At 34.0% G+C, this 22,005-nt stretch overlaps 1 protein-coding gene across 6 annotated transcripts in view; it reads right to left on the reverse strand.

Annotated features, from left to right (window-relative positions):
- Window positions 1-21,855, reverse strand: part of LOC105215538 (transmembrane protein 120 homolog) — a 28,187-nt gene extending 6,332 nt beyond the window's left edge. The window contains exons 1-7 of one of the 6 annotated variants that reach the window (XM_011189499.3): window positions 21,682-21,847; window positions 20,379-20,784; window positions 19,278-19,396; window positions 6,729-6,858; window positions 4,074-4,213; window positions 884-1,101; window positions 420-646 (exon numbers count right to left, since the gene is read on the reverse strand). In XM_011189499.3, coding sequence (XP_011187801.1) covers window positions 420-646; window positions 884-1,101; window positions 4,074-4,213; window positions 6,729-6,858; window positions 19,278-19,396; window positions 20,379-20,441 — 897 coding nt within the window. In that variant the 5' untranslated portion in view covers window positions 20,442-20,784; window positions 21,682-21,847. The other 5 variants (XM_011189500.3, XM_054231883.1, XM_011189504.3 and 2 more) reach the window with 5 other exon arrangements.
- Window positions 21,856-22,005: the final 150 nt, after the last annotated feature.

The raw sequence follows: 22,005 nt of genomic DNA on the forward strand, positions 1-22,005 counted from the left end.
GCACACGCACACATACCCTCGAGAATACCGGTAGAGTGGTAGCAGCGCATGCGAATTAGCTGAAATGTATTAATCAATTAGCCAGCAAATCAGGCACAATCAATCAATGCATTAAGCCCAGCACGCAATCAAGCTGACATACACACCCCCACCCGCACGTGAAGACACGCTCTGAGTTGCAACACAAGTGTGGATGTGCCTGCAGCTAGGCGCCTCGAAAGCTGCTGCCTACTGTCGCTCAAGTATCCACTCAATAAATCACACAGTCAGCCAGCCAGCCAGCCAGGCAGCAGGCTGACAAGACAACAAACAAACATACAAAAACAACAAATTAAATGTCCTTGACAAGCAGCACTCACTTAAGAGTCTGACACATACGCTTGCGGCAGACAGTTTGCTCGCGTTTCAAGCATACTTACATGCCACGGTGCTGCCGGTGGATACGTTGTCAACTTGTACAACGTCCATGCATTGTATGCTTGGAATGTATAGCCGCCGAATAGAAATGGTAGCAAGAAGCTCAGACCGCGCCACATCCACGAGTGGAAACCCTCAATGGTGATATCCATGTTGTGACGTTCGCCGAGCGCCTTCAGTCGATAGAGCAAACCCTTTTGGTAGCCAAATTGCAGATACTGCACAATGTCTGTAGGGAAAGAAAGCAAAATACAGTTAATGGTTGTTATTGTTGTTGCTGCATATAATAAATAGCTAATAGCATGGCAAATAAATCAGCAATTTGTATGTCAGTCAGTCAGTCAGTCAGCCAATCAGATTGTATGTGTGACTGTTGTTGCGTTTGCTCTGTGGTTACACGAGCCTAATACAAATGACACTGTTGACATAATAAGGACGCGTCTGCGTCTATGTTGCGGCTACTTACTGATATAGACATTGAAGTACATGAATTGTGTGCGGAACAATTGCCAGTGTTCGCCTTGCGGCCACACGAGCAATACACCTGCAGCTGCGGTTGAGATGAAATGATGCGCTCGCCACCAGCCCTTAATGCGCGATCCATTCACTTTGAGTATCGACTCACGTATGGTGAGGGTGCAGTAATACCAGACTAGCAGGAAAATGTAAGCCAGCTCGAGAGCCCTGTGGATGGAAGGCAACAAAAATGTGAAATGTGTGGTATATTGGTATTATAGGAGCAGATTAGAAGAGTTTGATGAGCATTTTTATTCAGAAATAATAATAAAAAAACAACAATTTACGTAATATATGATAACGGAATGAGTTGTCGATAAGTCTAAATTCGCTTTAGAAAATTTCTAATCAGTAAAAATGTATTTTTTTAAACAGTTTCAAACCAAAAAAAAAATTATATTAGGGTAGTGTCTTCGTTGAAATATAAGTTAGGCGCCTAAATGTAGGCAATAATTTGTAGATAATATAGTACTGCTATTTGATAGATATTCTTATATATTACAAGCGAGTTTAGTAATAGCTTCAAAGAAGAAATAATTCCATAAATATTAAAAGCAATACATTAAAGTGATATTACACAAAGTTTAATTTAAAGTTTAATCTCAAAGCGCCTAAATGTACGCAATTTTTTTGGTATTGGAAGGCCGTAAGCCCGACTAGTAACTACATTTTCAGCAAGAAGGAATTAAAAAGTTGTTTTCAAAAAATTTTCTCAGTGAGAAGGCGATGATGGTCCAATAGCCATTGCAAAGGTTAAGAATTTTTTTATAAAAGAAGATTTTAAAAAATTCAAAACGATATTTTGAGAAATTTTAAGTGGGTCGCTACCCAATTCAGATCAAACATAGTTCGTAAGGAATCAAAAATATTGAATTAAATGAGAGATGAATTCATTCATTAGTAAAAAGCTCTCGAATTTGGAAGACTGGGTGCCTTAAAGTTTAAAAAATCTTCGGTTTAATATAAAAGGTCCAGCTTATGATGGTTTTAACTTTTTTACCATAAAAGTATATATATCCATCGATTTTATTTCGAATAATGTACACTATTATTGTTAAGAAGTGGTAAGAACAGTAGCCTCCTGATTTAGTTATCCTTATAGCCTTTTCGCACAGCCAAATTAATTGATCAATTAAAATTTTAATTGAGAAACCAGTTTTTGTCCTTCGCACTGCCGGCTTCTCGATAATCGATCAACTATTATACATTTATATATTTATACCTTGAACAGACAGGGTATATTAGGGGCCATCCATAAATTACGTCACACCTTGAAGAGGGTATCATTCAGAAGTGACATTGTGTGACAAGGGGCAGGAAGCGCCAGGAGACCCTATAAAGTATATATATAAATGATCAGTATGTTGAGCTGAGTCGATTTTGCCATGTCCGTCTGTCTGTCCGTCTGTATATATACGAACTAGTCCTTCAGTTTTTAAGATATCATTTTGAAATTTTGCAGATGTTATTTTCTCTTCAAGAAGCTGCTCATTTGCCGGAACTGCCGATATCGGACCACTATATCATATAGCTGCATTCAAACTGAACGATCGGAATCAAGGGCTTGTATGGAAAACTTCCGCATTTTACTACATATCTTCACGAAATTTGGTGTGAGTTATTGTTCATAGAAATAATTGAATCTCCGAAAAAATTGTTCAGATCGGTTCACTATAGCATATAGCTGCCATACAAACCGAACGATCGGAATCAAGGGCTTGTATGGAAAACTTCCGCATTTTACTACATATCTTCACGAAATTTGGTGTGAGTTATTGTTCATAGAAATAATTGAATCTCCGAAAAAATTGTTCAGATCGGTTCACTATAGCATATAGCTGCCATACAAACTGAACGATCGGAATCAACGTTCGTTCTTTGTCGCAGGGTTGCATTGCATTTTCAATTCGATTATAATTCCATTTAAAATTACTGTATAAATATTAGATTTTTATTATGTAAGGTAAATTGATCTAAATTAGCACTTTAATTGAGCAAAGGCTGGTTAATTGATCAATTAGTTTCTGTGTGAAATGGCTATTACTGATTACTGGTCCCTGACTGATTCGGGTCTGTCCTTCTTATATAGATCTGACTGTTGAAATAGCAACCTGAATAATCTGAATAATCGTTCGAGTTTGGGAAGTTCAACTGTATTATAACCAAATTGTAGTTGTAATTTTTTTCACCCAATGATTGTTTGTTTGAGCGATAATAACTGTAAAAATTTGGTTATTTTCCTGAAGCAAAACAGCTTTCATAATTAACTAAAAAATTACGAAATTTTTATTAAATATTAATTCTGCGCTAACCCAATTATAAATGCATTTTCAATATACTAAAATATTAATTGAAAATATAACTAACTTGCCAAATTTTTATTTGACGCTAACAAGTAACAAAACAAAGTTAATCCTAAACAAGCACTTTTTCACATTTCGACTGCGATTGCTGAAATTTTTTTTGGCACAACTTTTTGTCAAAACTTTTTTCGGCACAAAAATGCCATTTCTGACGTGATAATTGAGTTTTCATGTAATATCTGAGTTAATGACTTACTACGGCTCATTGGAAAGCCAATTAAAAGCTTGATTGTAAAAAGAAATTATTTTTTGAATATAATTTTTTTTAAGTACAACAACAAGTTTGCCTTTACGTCAACAAAACAACTTATTACCACTTGATTTGAGGGTGAAAAAGGAAGACAAATAATAAACGTAAATTAACGGCAAGAAAAGCAAATCATAAACAATTCGAAGAAATTCTTTTGCAAACAAATATTTGCAATGACATTCGAATGCAATTAGAAAACAATTTGCGAAACTTAATCAGCGCAAAGAAATGATTTCAACAGAAATCATTACGCGACGGTGTTAAAATGCTGAAATAAATTAGTGGGAGATACGAGTGAGGGGATGAAAGTCATAAAGAGCGCAGCGAAGTGAAAAGTACTAAACAAATAGCGTCACTAAAAAGGACAAGCGCAGAGTTCAAGCATGAAAGCTAACGAAAAGGACAAACATAAGTTGATGGCGAACGCAGTTGGGAGTCAAAGGTTGAGTTTCAGTTGAGAGGGGAAATTAAACCGAAAACAGCGCAGCCACGTACGCGTTCCATCGCAGTCATCACTCTTAACTCACCTGTAGTTGAATATCAAATTGAGAAATGCCATTAACAGTCCAATTACGTTGAGTATTAATTTAAACTTTTCATAGTCATCTTTATAGCGAACTTTGTCGTTTCTGTTCAAAATTGATACGTTGACATCGCCGAGTATGATCTGCAAGAAAAATATATGAAAATATTAGTATTTCCCTTCCAATGTGTCTTTGAAATTAATAAAATTAATGGACTAGAGAGAGAGAGAGATGCAAAATGGTTTGATAACGGTGTAAATATGTTATGAGAAATAGCAAGCTAATGCCTTCAAAAGAAAAATACGAAATATGATAACATAAAGAATTGAAAAAATATGAGAAAAATAAACCACAAAGGAATAAATGCACAGTTTGACCTCAGCACTCCAAAGAAAATTGCGAAAATTGTTAGTTAAGCTGAAAAAATCTTATTTTCCTTCGAAAGCGTGGAAGCCCCTCTCTCTCTCTTCATCATCCACACCACACTTCTGCTGCGCATATTGAACGCTGTGAAAGGATTCCAATGTAAACAAATAGCGAAAATTTACATTTCAAATTGCTCGTTGACACCAGCTAAACAATCAATGCCCCCCACCGTCAACCAACCAACCAGCCAACCAACCAGCTTCGTTATCTGCCGGAGCGTGTCTCAAAAGCCAAATGCTGTTGGGTCATAAATAAGCAGTAAACGAAACGTAAACAAATACAGCTCAATAGTGGTAACGAATACGGTGTAGAAGAGAGTATAGGGAAATACGTAATAAAATACTGTTGTTGTTGCTGTTGTTTTAGCTAGTATCATAAATAGCGTTGAAAGGTCAAATGTAAGTTCATAAAAGCGTAGCGCAGAAATGGTCAATAGAACAAAGGCATGTGACGTAATTGCAATGCGATACAATTAAGTGAGAAGTTTACTATCATTCGTGTCATAAAGAGAAGAAGAGATATTTATATGCATATGATAAAGAACGGGATCAGGGGCTTAGTTGAGTATGTTCATACGGGTTTCTATAGAGTTTTTACAGAAACTCACTATTTACAAATCGAAGTAAACGATTGATTCGATCGATCTCTCATTTAAGTAAAGGATTGTGATCTTAAAAATTTCTAACCTCAAAGCCAGCCTGAAGGCTTCTAAGGCAAGTTTTTGGAATAAGCTTTCCACAGACAGATCTTTGTTTAATATTTTATCCGTTCAAGAAGAAAAGTTGATCTGACTATAGATTCTTTTTTAGATTTGAAAGTTGATTACGAAGCTGACTATCAAACGACGAAAGTTCTGGGAGTTAGCTTCGAGCTTTCTTTTCAACAAAGTCGCTTCGAAAGCTTATCATTTCAAAATATAATTGGTGGATATGTAGCAGAGAGCAGCTTCGGGTATGTTCGAGTGTGTTCAATCACACTAGCTTAAATTCGGTACGAGTGTGTCGTAACACTCTTCAAACACGTGTTCGATCGAGTTTAGAACCCGAAGCGAAAATAACGCAAACGAACAATCAAGACGGTCCTATCTTCGAGTGCAAGCAGCAAACTCGGATTTTATGTATATTATATTTTCGGGTGTGTCGTGCACGTGTTGATTGTGATCGACACACTCGAGTGGCACTCGAAGACCAAAAAATAATAGATAAACATACGTACACACATATGTATGTATGTTGGCGTCGGGATGACGCGTTCTGTCTTAGCTTTTTTGGTTGAATAATTTGAATATTAGACGTACATAGTACATATTATAAAAGAATAATTCAATTTAAGAATAGAATTCACTCAAAACTTATTTTATTTATTAATTCATAAATCATAAATAAAAAACATTTCATTGCACTTAAATATTTTAATTTTTTTTAAATCACAAATTTCAGGTGTAGACCAGATAAGGTGTTTGTGCCATTGGAAATGTTCTCACAACCCGAATTTTTTTTCGTTGTCATTATGAATTATAAAAAGTAAACAAAACAAACAAAACCAATAATCGTTGACAATCACTACGCAATAATAGCATGACTGCCAATTACATACATACATATTCTGAAATTTTGTGCACACTCGTGTGTGACTCGATCACATTCAATACGATCGGGTTAGAGTGCCAGCTCGTTCACAAACGAGTGTCAACTCGGCACTCTGTTAAAACAAGCATATATGCTTGTGTTTCGAGTGTCGCGAAAGGCTCGTTCGTTTTGAACATGTCTCCAAACGATCAATACATGTATTCATACCGAAAAGTTTAATCAAACAAAATCAGAGTGGACATTCGAGTGTGCACGAAAATGATATATCCGTTGCAGCTCTCTGATATGTAGGTCGCTTAGATCTCTTATGTAGAGAGTAGATTTCTTCACCGTTTTTAGAAGACACTTTAAAGATGGGGATTGTGGAACTGAACTGTTGACAGCTTGATTTTGATGGAACAATGGAGATATTTTGAGGAAATTTTAGAACTTGCAAACAAAAGGACTAAAGTACGGCTTAGTTAACTCCATATAGCCAATTTTAAACCATTTGTAACCCTTATCAAGATCACAAGGAATCTCAGAAAAGGCTAAAGGTAGCAAATAAAAAATGAAATTTGGTTAGATGAGGTGTAGTATAAATATATTTACACATAATATGTACAAATAATTTCCAATTCATGAAACCAAGTTAACCACTTACCTTAAGATATAATCCCGATTTGGTGGGTAATGACTGTTCGATTTCGTGTATTTGCGCTTTACGCTTCAATGTGTTTTTATTCAATTCCTCCACTTTGTCCTTCTCTTCCGGCGTTTGAGCTGTTTTGCATCTACAACAACAACAACAAAAATAGAACGGAAATATGAGTTTAATGGATTTCTAAGTAGGAAATTACAATAAAAAATATTTTAAATTTTTTTATGGGCAATATAAAAACAAAAAGCGTTAGAAATAAAACGGAATGGGGAAAATATAAAGCACGCAGATCATTTGCGTAGATAACTTTGTGTCGACAATAATTTATTAATGCAATGGAGCGTGTAATTACAAATATAATTATTAATATGTATATGTTACCATAAATAGCAATAAACGTCTGCGATGTAATTAACCCGTTAATGGACACATGCGGGTCATTACAAGCAAATGATTTCTATTATTAGTTTTTGTAATTTGATTGGCATAATTCCGGAATTTAGTACGTTAATTTTGACATAACAACAAATTAATAATATTTTTTCGTAAATTTTATTGACGCCGCTAAAATTAGGATAAAAGTCCATTTACGTGCAGATATAGAGCAATAAAAAGGTGGTGGTATATCCATTGTGTACTCAAGTACAAAGTGCGCGAAAAGTTTTATTGAAATGATTTCAAAACTTAGATATCGATTATGATAAGCAGCAATATCGATAACTTAGTTTATTGCGGCTAGAGCATTTGAAGTCGGTCGATAGCGACAGCGGGCCATTAACCGCAATTAAATATACATTTGATGCCTTTGAAAAGGAGAAATACCAGCGAAGAAAAAACAACTAAACAAAAAAGAATCCCAAAAAAAAAAAATAAAAAAATAACAAAAAATTAGCAGTAAAGAAAACAAAAAAAAAAAAACAACAAAAATACATAAAAAACCCCAAAAGTAATAAACCAAACTAAACGAAATATTCTTAATATATTAATTTAATATTCAAGCAATACAAAGAAAAAGCGACCACGTTTTACGCGCTAAGAATTAAAGTAAAGGGTGGTCCATTTAACATTTACTTAATAATCATAAGTTATTTTGTCAGTTTTAGCTCTTTCTCATCAGAAAATAATAAAAGTAGCTTAAAGGCATATATTCAGGCAAGAAAACGCATTGAAGAACGTTAAGAAATCATTTTCAAAACATTTTTTTCGAAAAAGATAATTTTTTGAAGAACGAAATCGTCATATGAGATTCTTCAGAAGCTAATACATCTCTAGAGTCACACATTTCGATGAGAAATCATGTGATTCAAAAATTCTTTGAGGAAATTGTTGGGAATGCCATTTCTGGAAACAATGAGCGTAGCAAAGGCATTTAAACGATTTCTAAAAGCCGAAAAATTTAAGATATAAATCAACTTAGGTCTCAGCAGTATCAACGAATAACTAAAAATATTTTTTTTTAACTTTTGTTAATCTGTCGAAAAAACAAATATCTAGATCACTCTGTACACAGTTTAGAATACCCTAAAAAACGAGTTCAACACCACATCAAATCTTCCGTAATAGAATTTTTTCGGTAAGTTTATGTAAATCAAGATAAAGACTCTAGACTACCCATGCTGTCTACTATTTGCCGTACATAATCCATATTATGTCTAGTTTCGAGTTTCTAGTCTAACATACGATAGTATTTTGACTAACTAGTCTAGCATTCGATATTCATGCATTCATTGCGTGTTGTTCGCAAATAAAATTTTGTTTGAAAATTCAGCGATTAATTGTTGACAAATCTATACATAGTATGTGCGTATGTATGTACATACATACATATAATTAATTAGTCAGTTTTAATATAAACAAATGCATATCAATTGCGGCTTTGTTAAATGTAAAATATACAAGTAAATAAACAAATAGCTTTCGTGATAAGCCTCAGTAACAAAGAGTTTAACAGTGATTTCCTGCGCTGTTCGGTTGATTGATTAATTCACTTTGAACTTTGAGACTTTCAGGCGATGACTAAACATTTTGATTTACAACTCTTAAATATTTATAAACGATTTCGGGAATTCTATAACCTCATTTATAGCACTGCTTAGCTGATAATGTTAAAGAGTCATTCAAAACATCTGAGCTCATGTCATTTAAGTACTAGTTAGCTCTAGTTTGATACGATTTGCTACGAGTTTGGGGCCGGTTTGAACTAGTGCAGTAGTGAGTCAGTTGTGTATTAAACTTCAGACTCTTACTTACTTAAAAACTATTTGTTGATTTTTTTGCTTGCAACTTTCTAAATAATGTATAATACATATCAATGGCGCATTAGAACCAAAACAATATTTTATTGTTTATGCAAATCTAATTTAATTCAAATATTTTAATTTAATTCATTACTTCTCATTCTTTTTTTCTCTATTCTACTACTACTATTTTATTTTTTGGCTATTCTAGTTATTTTTTATTTTCTATTTTATTTTAAGCCAACTTAGTTAGATATAGGATTATATATCAAAATGATCAGGGTGACGAGGCGAGTTAGAATCCGAATGTCTATCCATCAGTCCGTGTAACGGATAACTTGAGTAAAAATTAAGATATCTTCATGAAACTTGGTACATATGTTCCTTGGGACCCTGAGAGGGGTGCTTTCGAAGAAGGTTCGTGGTCCACTGCCACGCCCACAAAAATGGCGAAAACCGAAAACACATAAAGTGTCATAACTAAATCATAAAGTTATAAAAGTAAAATTTGATACAAAGGATCGCATTATGTGGGCATATTTGGATGTAATTTTTTTGGGGAGGTGGGCGTGTCCCCGCAACCAAATAGGTTTTTTGTACATATCTCGCAAAGCAATAGAGCTATATAAACCAAACTTTCTGCAATCGTTTTTTTAGCCACTTCTTAATACAGTCCAAACATGAAAGAAATCGGATAATAACCACGCCACCTCCCATACAAAGGTTAGGTTGAAAATTAATAAAAGTGGGTTAACTCACTAACGCAAAACGTCAGAAACATTAAATTTTACAGAAGAATTAGCAGAAGGAAGCCACACTCAGATTTTTTTACAAAATGAAAAATGGGCGTGGGATCGTCCACTTATGGGTCAAAAACCATATCTCAAGAATTACTCGACAGATTTCAATGAAATTCGGTATATAATATTTTCTTGACACCCTGATAACACGAATAAAAAATGGATGAAATCGGTTCATAACCACGACTACTTCCCATATAACTCAATTTTGAATTCCATCTGATTCCTTCACTTTATAATGTATACATAAGGAACCAATGAAGATAGCGGAATAAAACTTTACACAAATAGTGCATATCATCTCTGGCTTCATTTGAGAAAAAAATTGTTGAAAACGCACTATAACTTTTCAAGGCCCCTGTTATAGAACATGTTGAACTCCGCGACTAAGGGTAACTTTTAACCGAAAATATGGATAAATCTCTCTGATAATTTAATGTAATTCAGAAGAAATTGTTTTCATCTAATAGTGTGTCTCTGTACCAAAAATTATTAAAATCGGGTCATAACATCTCCTAGCCCCATATATCTAATTATAGGTTTTTCAAAAATATCTTCTCCTAGCTTTATTCCGCATATATGTATTGGTTAATATGTGAGATATTTTAGCCAAATTAATTCAGTGTATAGTCTTGGATATTGTGTATCTTGCTGGTGAAAAGGAATGAAATCGGTTCAGGAATTGCCTCAGCCCTCATATACTATATAAGATGATTTTCGTTCTTCTATTGGGCTTTAAGCCGAATTTATGGGTTAATTTGTATGTTATCTTAATAAAATTTCTTCGATAAATTGCGAGAGTATAAAATGTCCGGTTGGATCTGAACTTAGCCTTTCCTTACTTGTTTTTTAATTTATTTATTTCTATATTTTTATTATTTTATGTTTTTGTTGAGTTATTTACTTTTTTTATTATTTGACTGTCTTCTACTTTTCTCCTTCAAACATAAATACAAAAAAAAGATCCAGTATTGGAGGTCAAATATCCATATAGAACACCCTTTGCAAATAGTATTATAGCAACATGCAAAACTACACTGACCACATACAAAGTATGAAAATAAATAGATAATTGCATAAATTGCATTTCATTTTTATTTTTGCACATTAACGTTTGTTTTGATTGCACAGTAGCGACCAAGCGCTGCTGATAAAGCGGCGCTCTCTCACCAACTATGCTAGTTTTATTGTTTTAAATCACTTTTAATTTGAATTTATACAGCCGGCCGGTGCGACAACAACAATAGCAATAGTAATGCACACATTGGAGCGGTGATTGTGCGCACAATCCGCTTTACAAGCTCAGCTTAGCCAATAAAATGTACTTAAGCAATTGCTCACAAGTTCACCTCAACTAGGCGCGAGTGGGTATAAAAAAACGCAAGGCGCTGCCATTTAGCTTTGTTGTTTTTGCTTTTTCTTTTTATTGTTTTGATTTTAATTCGCAACTTACATTTATTGCTCGACTTAATGACCCACCTTGAGGTTTTGGGGACGGCGGCTTGACTGTCCGCCGGTGCATGCAATATGTGTAAGAGCTATTAAAAATCGCGAAAAAAGACGCTCAGCTCCTATTATATATGTATAAAGACATGACTTAAGTACAAACTACACGTGTGCGGTACTTATACGGTACATTTATATATTTCTAGGTACATATGTATGTATGTATCTGCATGCATTTAGTTACTACTGTATTCATTCGCAATCAATTTAATCACTTTACGTTTACCTTCGTACTACAATTTCAAACATTTATTTTTAATTTTATGATTCTCACTTTTATTCTCGGTAAATATTTGTCAAGCAACATTTGATAAAATCTCGCTCGTACATCCATTCAAGATAAGAATGCGAATTTTATGTTGATTATTTTTTACGAAAAGAAAAACTCAAAGTTAGGTATGCCTGTTTGCTTGTTAAAATAAATACAAAATAATAAATTTGAAGTGTATTACTCGAGTGTTTTAGGCTGAGAGCGCATAGTGGAGTGTAAACAAAGTTCTTATAAGAGCAGAGAGATGAAGTAATGACGAAAGCATTGATTTATAATATCATTTGTTATAGTTGTTGTTTTTAGTACAAACATATGGTTCAACATAAATGAGTTTTGAGAATGAACCGTAGCCTTGGTACTAGAGACCGACCGATCAATTGGCCTAGGTATCGGCATCGGCCACAAAATTTAGCATCGGTATCGGCATCGGCCATATTTGCCGATTCTTTCTACTTCTTTCGGATTACACTAAAATACATTTTTTTTCTTTTTTGATTTCTTTAAAGCGTAAAACTTGAATTCTTCTGCTTACCATATAAAACACAGTGATTCACATTTGTCTAAACTAATAAATCACCACGATGATAATTTAAGTCTAGTATAAAGAAATTCAATAAGGTGGCATTAAATTGAAGGTTTTATTTAGCACTGATAGAAAGATTCAATTTATGTCAAATATTCACAATTTTGTTTAACAACTTGTGGAGATTTTGAAGATAATGTCATAAAGCCACTATTATAGAAGCATTCATAACTAGGAGAGTCTATTTTTAAAAGTTCGCCATAGATCGGATCACTCGGTGCTGTCCTGCACTATAAGGTGCATGCAAAAGAATCTGCTAAACAAGCTTCCAAAGTTTCTATCGAGTCATTACTAAGTGACGCCTTTCACAATGCGAGATATACATATATGGCAAAAGTCATCTCTTTGAAAATAACGGATTATTTTTACTAGACCTACTATTTTCGAATATTAGCCTTAATGCTCATATTTGTCCGTAAGGGATTAAATGGTTGTTTTCAATAATATTTTTTTCTATGTAAACAATTATTTATGTTATTCAAACTTTTTTCTGTTTTATGGATACATACGAGTATTTAAAGAATAATTTCTGAAATTAAAAAAAAAAATTAAAACTCCTCCATTGAGACATCATTTCCGGTGACCCCTCGGAAACAAAGTGCGTCCGCGTTGTCAGCATAACTCCTGACAGGATTACCCAAAATAAAAAAAGTGTTCTAGGTAAGACCATAAACTCGTGCTTGAACGAAGGGAAGGCAAAAAACTAATAATTGGAATTTTGGCAGAAATTTTTTCAAAAAAATAAAAAGTTTGATCAAATTTGCTTGACACTTTGTTTTTTTTTTTTTTTTTTTAAATAGTTGTAATTGAAAAAAGAAAAAAACATCGTTCAAGCACGAAATGTATCTAATACACAAATTTCATCAAGATCAATTTAGTAGTTATCGCGAACATTTGACAACCGACTTTGAAAACATGGTTCCGAGAAAAAACGCGTTTAAAGTTTTGAGGAACAATAATAACTGACTTGGAGCGCGGATCGACTTGAAAATTTAGGATAACATTCTTGCGATATTGTAGAATAAAACAAAAAAAAAAAAAGAATTTTTTAATCCACGAAACCCATGTAACCCCTTAAAGGAAAAAGCTATATTGCTGATTCGCTTAGAAAAACGTGAATAACTTATTTTTTCTATAAACATATGTATATATTATAATAAAAATTTATTAAGTTTTGAATATTAATTAAATGAATAAACAACTTCATTCATTATTTACATATGAACTGAGTTGTTTACTTATATTGTAATGTTATTTGTTTTTGTTTTTCTTTTGTTACTATACTAATTTACTAAATAAAGTTATTGCGTAAGTAAGTATTTGCCAACTGGCCGATTAATCGGCATCGGCCAAAAATTTGGTATCGGTCGGACACTACTTGGAACCTCACACGGAGAGAATATTTTTTGAATCGCGGTCGGTAGAAGTTTTGTATAGTCTCCGATAGGGATTAGCATATCTTAAAAACCTGAAATGTTGTTGTTGTTGTAGTAACATAAAATTAACAAAAATTAATTTCCAACCAGTTGTGGGAAGTATATCTAAGGTTACAATGCCTAAATTGTCGTGGGAACGGCCGAAAATGTATCGAAACGTTTGCATACACAAAATTTGTAAAATATTCGATTTTACATGAGATAGTTCTTAACGTACTTTATATAGAAGATTTTCAAAATTAAAAAAAAAAAATGGAATCAACTTGAATCGTGTCCCGGGTCATATGGGGTTCTTAATTTTATTTTTTTATATGTTGTAAGTTCCAAATCTTCAGTACAAAGAAATTTTCAACATTTTATAACTCAAAATAGAAGATTCCAAGAACTTTATTTCCGCGGCGATCTGTTGTTGTTTTTGTTGTTGTAGGGGCAGAATATATGTATATAAAGAAATATTTCTTAAAATGCTGTGAGGAAATTAAAATGAATTGAGGAATTCTGTCGATGTCCTTGGCCGGATAAAAATCCGGGTCCGTTTCGGTTATGTAGAACCGACTGTCGGTAGAAGCTGTCGCGGTCGGTAGAAGCTCTTGTACAGTCCGTTGTACCCGATAGACAATATTATATCTTAAAAACATGAAATGTTGTTGTTGCTGTTGTTGCAGTAGTATGAAATATTGCCCTGTTAGTTTTAGGAACCGCTGAGTTGACAGCTCTTGGCCACATACATACATACGTATAAATCCGAACCTTACTGCTTACAAAGCCTAGGTCTTGGTAGCGGACAGTTATCTTGTCAAAAATTAAATTTCTCAAAAATGGAATCAAATTGAATCGGATTCTGGGGCACATAGGGTCCTTAATTTCACAAAAGACATACACTTGAGTTAAGAAAACTTTAGTTTCCGCATAAAAGAATTCTAAAAATCCTTTGACTCAAAAATGAAGTTACCAAGAATTTAATTTCTGGGAACTCTACAGTTGTTGTTGTTGTTGTAGGGTCAGAATACATATATATAAATAAATATTTATTAACTAATTTTGAGAAATGCTACCAACATGACAGTCCTTGGCGGGACAAAAATCCAAATCTGTTCCAGGTCTGACTTTCGAGGGATCGGGTCTCCATTTCCTTATCTTCATTAATCATTTCAGCTCTTAGTTATAAATATTGTAATATCATTAACATTCAATAAAACCAGAAGAACGTCATTCTTGACTGCAAACCCACCTTACATCAAGCAGATACTGAGCGCACAATTCCATTACACTCGCCACAAAAGACAGTTGTGCAAATAAATTCTAATTTACTAGTACACTGGGTGACGCAAAACAAACTAATAAATGCAAAAATAATAACAGACAAACACACACGAAAGACAATAATACTGATAGCACGCTGTTGGTAATTAATGCTCACGCTCTGCGCGCTAAGCTTTTTTTAGTTACATACATACATACAGACAGACACATATGTCGTATATTATTCTATTTCGGGAAAAATCACGCGACATTGCAATTTCACTACTATCTGGTCTTTTTTGCTTGCCATAAAAACGTATGCAAAGTAAAAATTCAAATGCAAAAAGAAAAAAAAATTACAAATAAAAAAAGCTTCGATGTCAGCTTCAATTGCACAGAGTGGCTTCAAATCTCTTTATGTAGATATGTATGTATGTGATTATGCCATAACAGCACATACAACTAATAGACACAACAGCTGATTATTTATGAAAAAAAAAACAAAAACAAAACACAAATTGTCCACTTCACCCCAACAAACAACGCCAACGGCTGAGTCACGTTGAAGGTTGCGAGAGGCTTGACTTGCTTTTTTTTCTGAGCTTAGCATTTGTATATTGTTTACTAAATTTAAATTGCACTTGCTGTTGCTGTTGTTTTTGTTGTTGTTGGATTAGAGTTCATTTCTGATTTGTGTACATTGTTCTTAGTTGTTGTTGTTTCTCTCGAAAATTTATTTTTCATGCAAATTTGGTCGCTAAATTTGTAGAGCTTTATTTGTTTATGGAATAATATGCTATTCGCATACCAGAGTGGTTTAAATAATTTTGTATTTTGCAAGTGAGTATTTATTAAATGTATGTGTGTGAGTGCGTAGGTGGATTGTACGTTAAAAATATAAAAAATAATTATTTGAGTGTTTACCGCTTTCTGTGGCAACTCAAATATGGAATATATTTAAAAGAAATGCAAATGAAGTAGTGCAGGTGGCAAATACAGTGGAACTTCTCGAACTCGAATCACCATAATCCACAAAAATACGGCGAGTTAGAGATACTTCGAGTTATATAAAATTTTGTAAAAAGCTGTAAAGCTATAGATTCCTCGATAGTATAATTTTAAATTTTGTTTTATGTCCTAGTCGAAAAGTTCGATTTAAGGAAGCTATTTTGTATGAAATTTGACTCCTATTGCCAATTCAAGAGTTCGAGTAATGGAGAACTGCGAGTTAAGGAAGTTTGAGTTATGGAAGTTCCACTGTACCTTGGTATATGTAGAACAAAATTCCAAAAAATAGTTACTTTTGGCTAGGTTATGAAAAAAGTCAGAAGAAGTGAACCGTAAACTCCGTATGAATCTCTTTGTCACATTCATTACCTCCGAGCTTTTTAATACGAGCTCCATTCAATTCCAACAACAGCCGGTTCTACCTTATCGTAATTGATCCGGATTTTATCCGCCCAAGGGCTGTTATTTCAACGAGCTAACCCTGTTTGGATCAGTTTTAAGTTTAAACCTTTAATAACAGAATATAATTGCTTCTGGTCACTGACCGTCAACATTTTTTTAAACAGTTCGACTTTGAGTCAACATTTGATTCTCTAACATTCCAAACTCCAAACCAAATGCTATAAGAAAAGTTATATGTTTAGTCTACTCTGATCAATTGATTTTTAAATTATGTTTCATTTTCATTCTGGACTTATCCCAAACAAAAAAAACCTATCTTAAACAAAACCATGTTACACAAAATTCATCTACAGTTCATTAAGTCCGCATTTTGGTATGCACCAACGTAAAACTTCATATAATTTCCTATCTAAGACCGTTACCACACCAAAATGAAGAATTAAAACAACAACCCACAATTATTCAAAAAATCAACTCGGCAGCAGTTATCAAAATTTTTAAATTGTAACATAAAACGTTATCCGCTTATTTATTCAGAAAACATTTTTAACGCTGTTTTCGTGATTTTTATAAACTTTTTGTTGTTGTTGTATCGGCACTATATATTCTTTAAATTTTTTTTTGAACAATGTAGATTGCTTGAGTATATATATTATATTAGAATTCCAATAGCAGTTTGATAAAAATAATAGAGAATGGAGTTGTTGTTGGTTTACTGCCGAGCTTTACAACTAACGGAACGACGCACTATGACCTATCACATGACAAATCTAAATTCGACTGCCAATAACCCCAAAATGTTACACTGGATAACCAGTACTCTTTCGTACCCTATACGATCGCGATTATTGCCAATGTACAGAGCCGCAACAAAATTCTCAAGTCGCTAGCCGGCACCACATGGGGTAAAGACAAAGAAACGTTGCTGGCAACTTACCAGGCTATCGACCGACCGGTCAGCAGCCATATAGCCCCAATATGAATGCAGTAGGGCACAGCTTCAGACTTGTCTAAATACCGCTGTCGGGACAGCCACAGCTTGCCTCTCGATGTCTCGGGTTGAGCACCTACATAATGAGCCCCGTATGCTACCTGTGAATGAGCATAACCAATTGTTCTCCAGACAATTTCTGTTGGGATGCTTTCATAGAAATCATCCCTGCGAGTTACCTTGCGAAACTAGAGTGATCCCTTCGCAACTTCGTTTTTGATACTATAGCAGGTTAAAGGTGGATAAGTAGGAATCCAGACTAGACCTTGACATACTCAATATATGTCCTGCATGCAAAGAGTCCTCGCATGACACTAATCATCTCTTTGTATGCCCCATAAACCCCACTCATCTAACACCCCTTTCCCTTTGTTCCGACCCTGTCGAAACAGCTCGTTTCCTGGGCCTCCCGTTAGATGACTTCGAAGATAATTAATATAGGCTTGTCGGTTCAATCAGGTTTGGGTAACCGTTACAACAACGACAGGCTTCAAACCTCTAATGATTGCAACTACAATTTTTTACTTTTTAAATTTTATTTATTGCACTCCCATTATCGCTTATTCAACTTTACCGAAAGTATCTTGATATTTCTGAAGAATTCCTGATTACAGTAATTACCCTCAACAGGTTCAAAGTATAATTTGATGAATGTTTAATTATATACATGACATTTTCATTTCAAAATTGTGTGCAAAAAACTGTGCGATGACACAACAAAGTAAAGTGTTGTATGTGGGCGGGGCCGAAGAAAATAAAAATACCTATTAAAGGCAAACGATAAGATTGTGTGTTGAAAAGCAAAACGTATTTTGTTTAATTTTCAGCCTGAATGCACGCGATACGGTATACATACATACAAACATATGAGCAAAAGTATTTACAAGTAAAGTTTGAACATTGGCTGGCAAAGCGTTAAGTGCAAAAACACGGTCTGTAAGTCAGTAAAAGCGAAAAAAATTAAATAATATTGTGCCAAAACGCAGAAGGTGCAAGTTAAATGAAAATACAAAAAAAAAAATAATAATAAAAAAAATTCCGATAAGTCTTTGGCCAACGCTAACAAATTTACTGTCCGCAACTTATGCAATAATAATCAGTTGTGTTAAAGCGCAGTGTGACAAGTTTACCCATATTTATTTAGGAATTTAATTGCACTGTCATAATTGATTATTTCCACACACACATATACATACATACATATGAGCGCTGTGGAAGACATAAACAAATAAATACTTCATTTTAATGCATAAATGATGGGGCGAGTACAACGCAAAGTCGAGGTGTTTATACCAAAGAGCGTGTAAACGAGCAAGCGCTCAGGTGCTAAGCGCTTATCAGTGCTAGCATTGCTGCTGATAGTGATAAAAATAGCGTGAAGCCCGTATGAACAGTAAAACATTTTATACGAGTATGTATTGGGCGAAAAAAAAACAGCATTTAGGCGTCAAACCAGTTTTGTCCATCAAAAGGTTAGGCGTTCATATCGGCACATTTATGAGTATTGTTTACAAGCACTTTACCCATTGGCAAGCGCCTTGGACTTTGTAGTTTTATTTTCTCTTTTATGATAAAAAAATAAAAGCACGTTTATAGGCAGATACATATATGCATATATATACATATATTTATCAAGTGTGCGTAAGATGCTGTTTTACAGCACCGAAATTTTCCTGCCTTTTCTGATTGTATTTGCTGTCTACAAAAACTAGTCGCCGCAATGTCACGTGTAGGGTGAATGGTCTTTGCCGCACTGCCGTACACTAAATGCGTGACTATAGTACTGATAGCTGCTGCTGCTCAGCACGAAGCACTTTGTATTTATAGTGTTGTTGTTGTTAATAATTTTTTTGGTTAACTGACAGTCTGGCTGCCTTGACAAGCGTATTGACTTAATTCTCAACGTTTTTTTTTTTGTTTGTTGCATTGCATGCTGTTTAATGACATTGAAGTGCAAAATTAAACACAACTAGTCGATATTAATGATGTTTCCATATTATGGATGTTTGTATATTTTTTTAAAGCTTGAAATAATTATATTCTTGCTTGTGTATAAATTTTTTTTATGAGACTTACTGCTTTAGTGAAGCTGTAATTTGATTCATCCGATAACGCTGATGTTTTATTTCGTTGAAACATTTCTGCTGATGACTTTGGAGTTGTTCCAGCAACTCAATATAACGGCGATTGCAATCCTAAAAAAAATTCGGAAAATTATTTAGTATTTCATTATTAATTGTTTAAGTTTAAGAAGAATTGTGATAAGCAAATATAAAAGTTATAAACAACAAACTAAGGCATTTCCTAGTATTTACAAATAAATAATTTTGATTTTATGAGGGGAAATATTTTTTTATTGTTTAACGTAATTCATGTTCACTCAATTTAATGGATTTTATTTGCATTATTTTGTGATTGTTTTCAATTTTTTCTACACTTCAATATATTTTTTGCCACTTCACTATAAAATTTCGCAAAAATTATGCAACTTAAGTTTGAATTTATTGCTTTTTTATACATATAAAAAGCTCAAAAATGATATAACTGACGTGATAATTTTCTTAAGTTATAAAGTCGCAAAAAATTTAACAAAAAATTTGCATAATAGTCAGACCGGAAGTTCAACGAAAGGTCAAATCAAGCCAATTAAATAGATAAAAAACCATAATAAAAATTTTTTGCAACTTCCGCAAAGAAGACACAGTTCTTCAAGGTTTTTTCTAAAGTCAAAATGCATTCCAATGTTTACCAGTGCATCTCAGGGGTCACATAGCTTATATTGCTAATAATTTGACAGTATTTCATCATGTATGTATGACTGAGTGTAAAATTTAGCAATATAGTGCAAAATTACTGAAATTGTTATTTTAATAACGCATAACGGATATAGCGAAAAAGTCACTGACTCACAGAGACTCACAACTTTATAATGACAATTGAATTTTGTTACAATTTAGTTTTTGTAAAAAGCGTGTGTGTGTGCATGCGCACAAAAACAGTTGTTCCGGTTATTTTACTTCAAATTTTGTTACAACAAAATACACTAACTATTAAATTATAGATTTCCGCATTTGTATTGTCAAACTAAATCCATAGTCCACTCTTCTGATATGCAACAGTTGTTTACTTTTACTTTAACACAAACATGCTAAGGCATACTATACTCCTTCAACTTACCTCCAGTTCATTGTACTCTTTGGTGAGTTCGTCCCACTCGTTTCGCAATGTGTCTATATTCATTTTGTCCTTGTGTACTAAGCTCCTTTCTTGTACATGTATATTAACTCACCACGAAGGAGGCAATGTGACTTCTTGACTGGCGCACAATCGGAAATAGCATAAAACAGAAATGTGGATAACTCCTTGATATACTGGTAAGCAAGTAAGTAGGTGGAGGAGTGCGGATTTGTTGCGCTGATAACACTTTGTTTACAAACTGCAGTTTCACTGGCAGCAAACGTAAATCAGCTGGTTGAGTTTGAGGTTATGTGCGTGTGTAACAGCTGCCAACCACTGGAGCAGTGGGTACTGTCAGTTGTTGCTTTAACGTCTGCAGTTTTTATTAAAATTTTGTTGAATTTGTCTGCCAGCACCGAAAAAATGGAAAACAATATAATGAAATGCACTACTGCTAGCAATTAAAAAAGCTACAAGGGGTTGAAGAACCGGTTAAATAAGAATAAAACGAATTAATGCGTTCGTTTGGCGGCGTGAGGAGTTTTGCACACGTTTAATGGAAATATATTAAAATACCGCGCATTTAGTTGTTCCAAAGGATTTACTAGCAATATACTGCATACATATATGCTCGTATGACTACGCAACTATGCGATTGTATGACGTAGATGCACGACAACGTCAATAGCTTTTACACGTTTCGATTTTCTTTTTTCACGTTTTATTTTCTCTGCTCGTGGGCGACCGCACATTTAAAAATGAAATAAATGTATTGTTTTATCACGGCAAACTACAGAATTGTTATTACCAGCTATATACTGCTGTGGACGCACTGCTAGTTTAACCGCTCGCTATGAGCACTACTAAACAATTGATATTTTTAACAAAATATAATTGTGACTTTACTTTGTTTTCGTGTTCAACGCTTGTTGGACAACAAGCGCATGGAGTACACTCACGACGACGTGTACGTCTCTTCATATGCTCACGCCACTCTTGCCGCTCAACAAAATACGATTGTTGATTAGATAAATAGTTTAGCATATAGCTAGCTGGTATTGTATAAACTTTTATAAAACAAAAGCTCCAGCAAATATAGTAAACGCTTGCAAGCAAACCAAGCCACGCTAGCAGACGCAAAACCAGTCAATTTGTTAATGATTCATCCACGCCACTCCACTGCATTTAATGACTTATTTTAACTTTATACACACGCACTAACATTGTATTTTGAATTTGTGGGCACGGTTTCCTAAAATTTATGTAATTTTTCTTTAATAAATCGATTTCCGTTGCAATTTACCTTCAGAAAATTGTTCACGCCGGCGATTTCTGCGCATTCCTTTTTTGTGTCTCTTTATTTTCCATTTTCGCTTTCGCTTTGTTGACAGCTGTTGATATTTCTGTTGCTTGTGCAGCTGTCAGAGTGACATTTGTAGATGGTGTGTTTGGTGGTGAATATGTTAGCCGGTTAGCAAGTGTGGTGGGTTAATTTAAAAGCAGTGCATGCTGATATGCTTGAATGGAAACGTAAAATATTAAATTTTGCGGAACCGGACTTTGTATTTACTATAGTGTGGCAACTTAAATAATAAAATTATTTATTTATTATAAAATTATTATTGCC

This window comes from Zeugodacus cucurbitae, chromosome 5, assembly GCF_028554725.1.
Source record: "Zeugodacus cucurbitae isolate PBARC_wt_2022May chromosome 5, idZeuCucr1.2, whole genome shotgun sequence".
NCBI lineage: Eukaryota > Metazoa > Arthropoda > Insecta > Diptera > Tephritidae > Zeugodacus > Zeugodacus cucurbitae.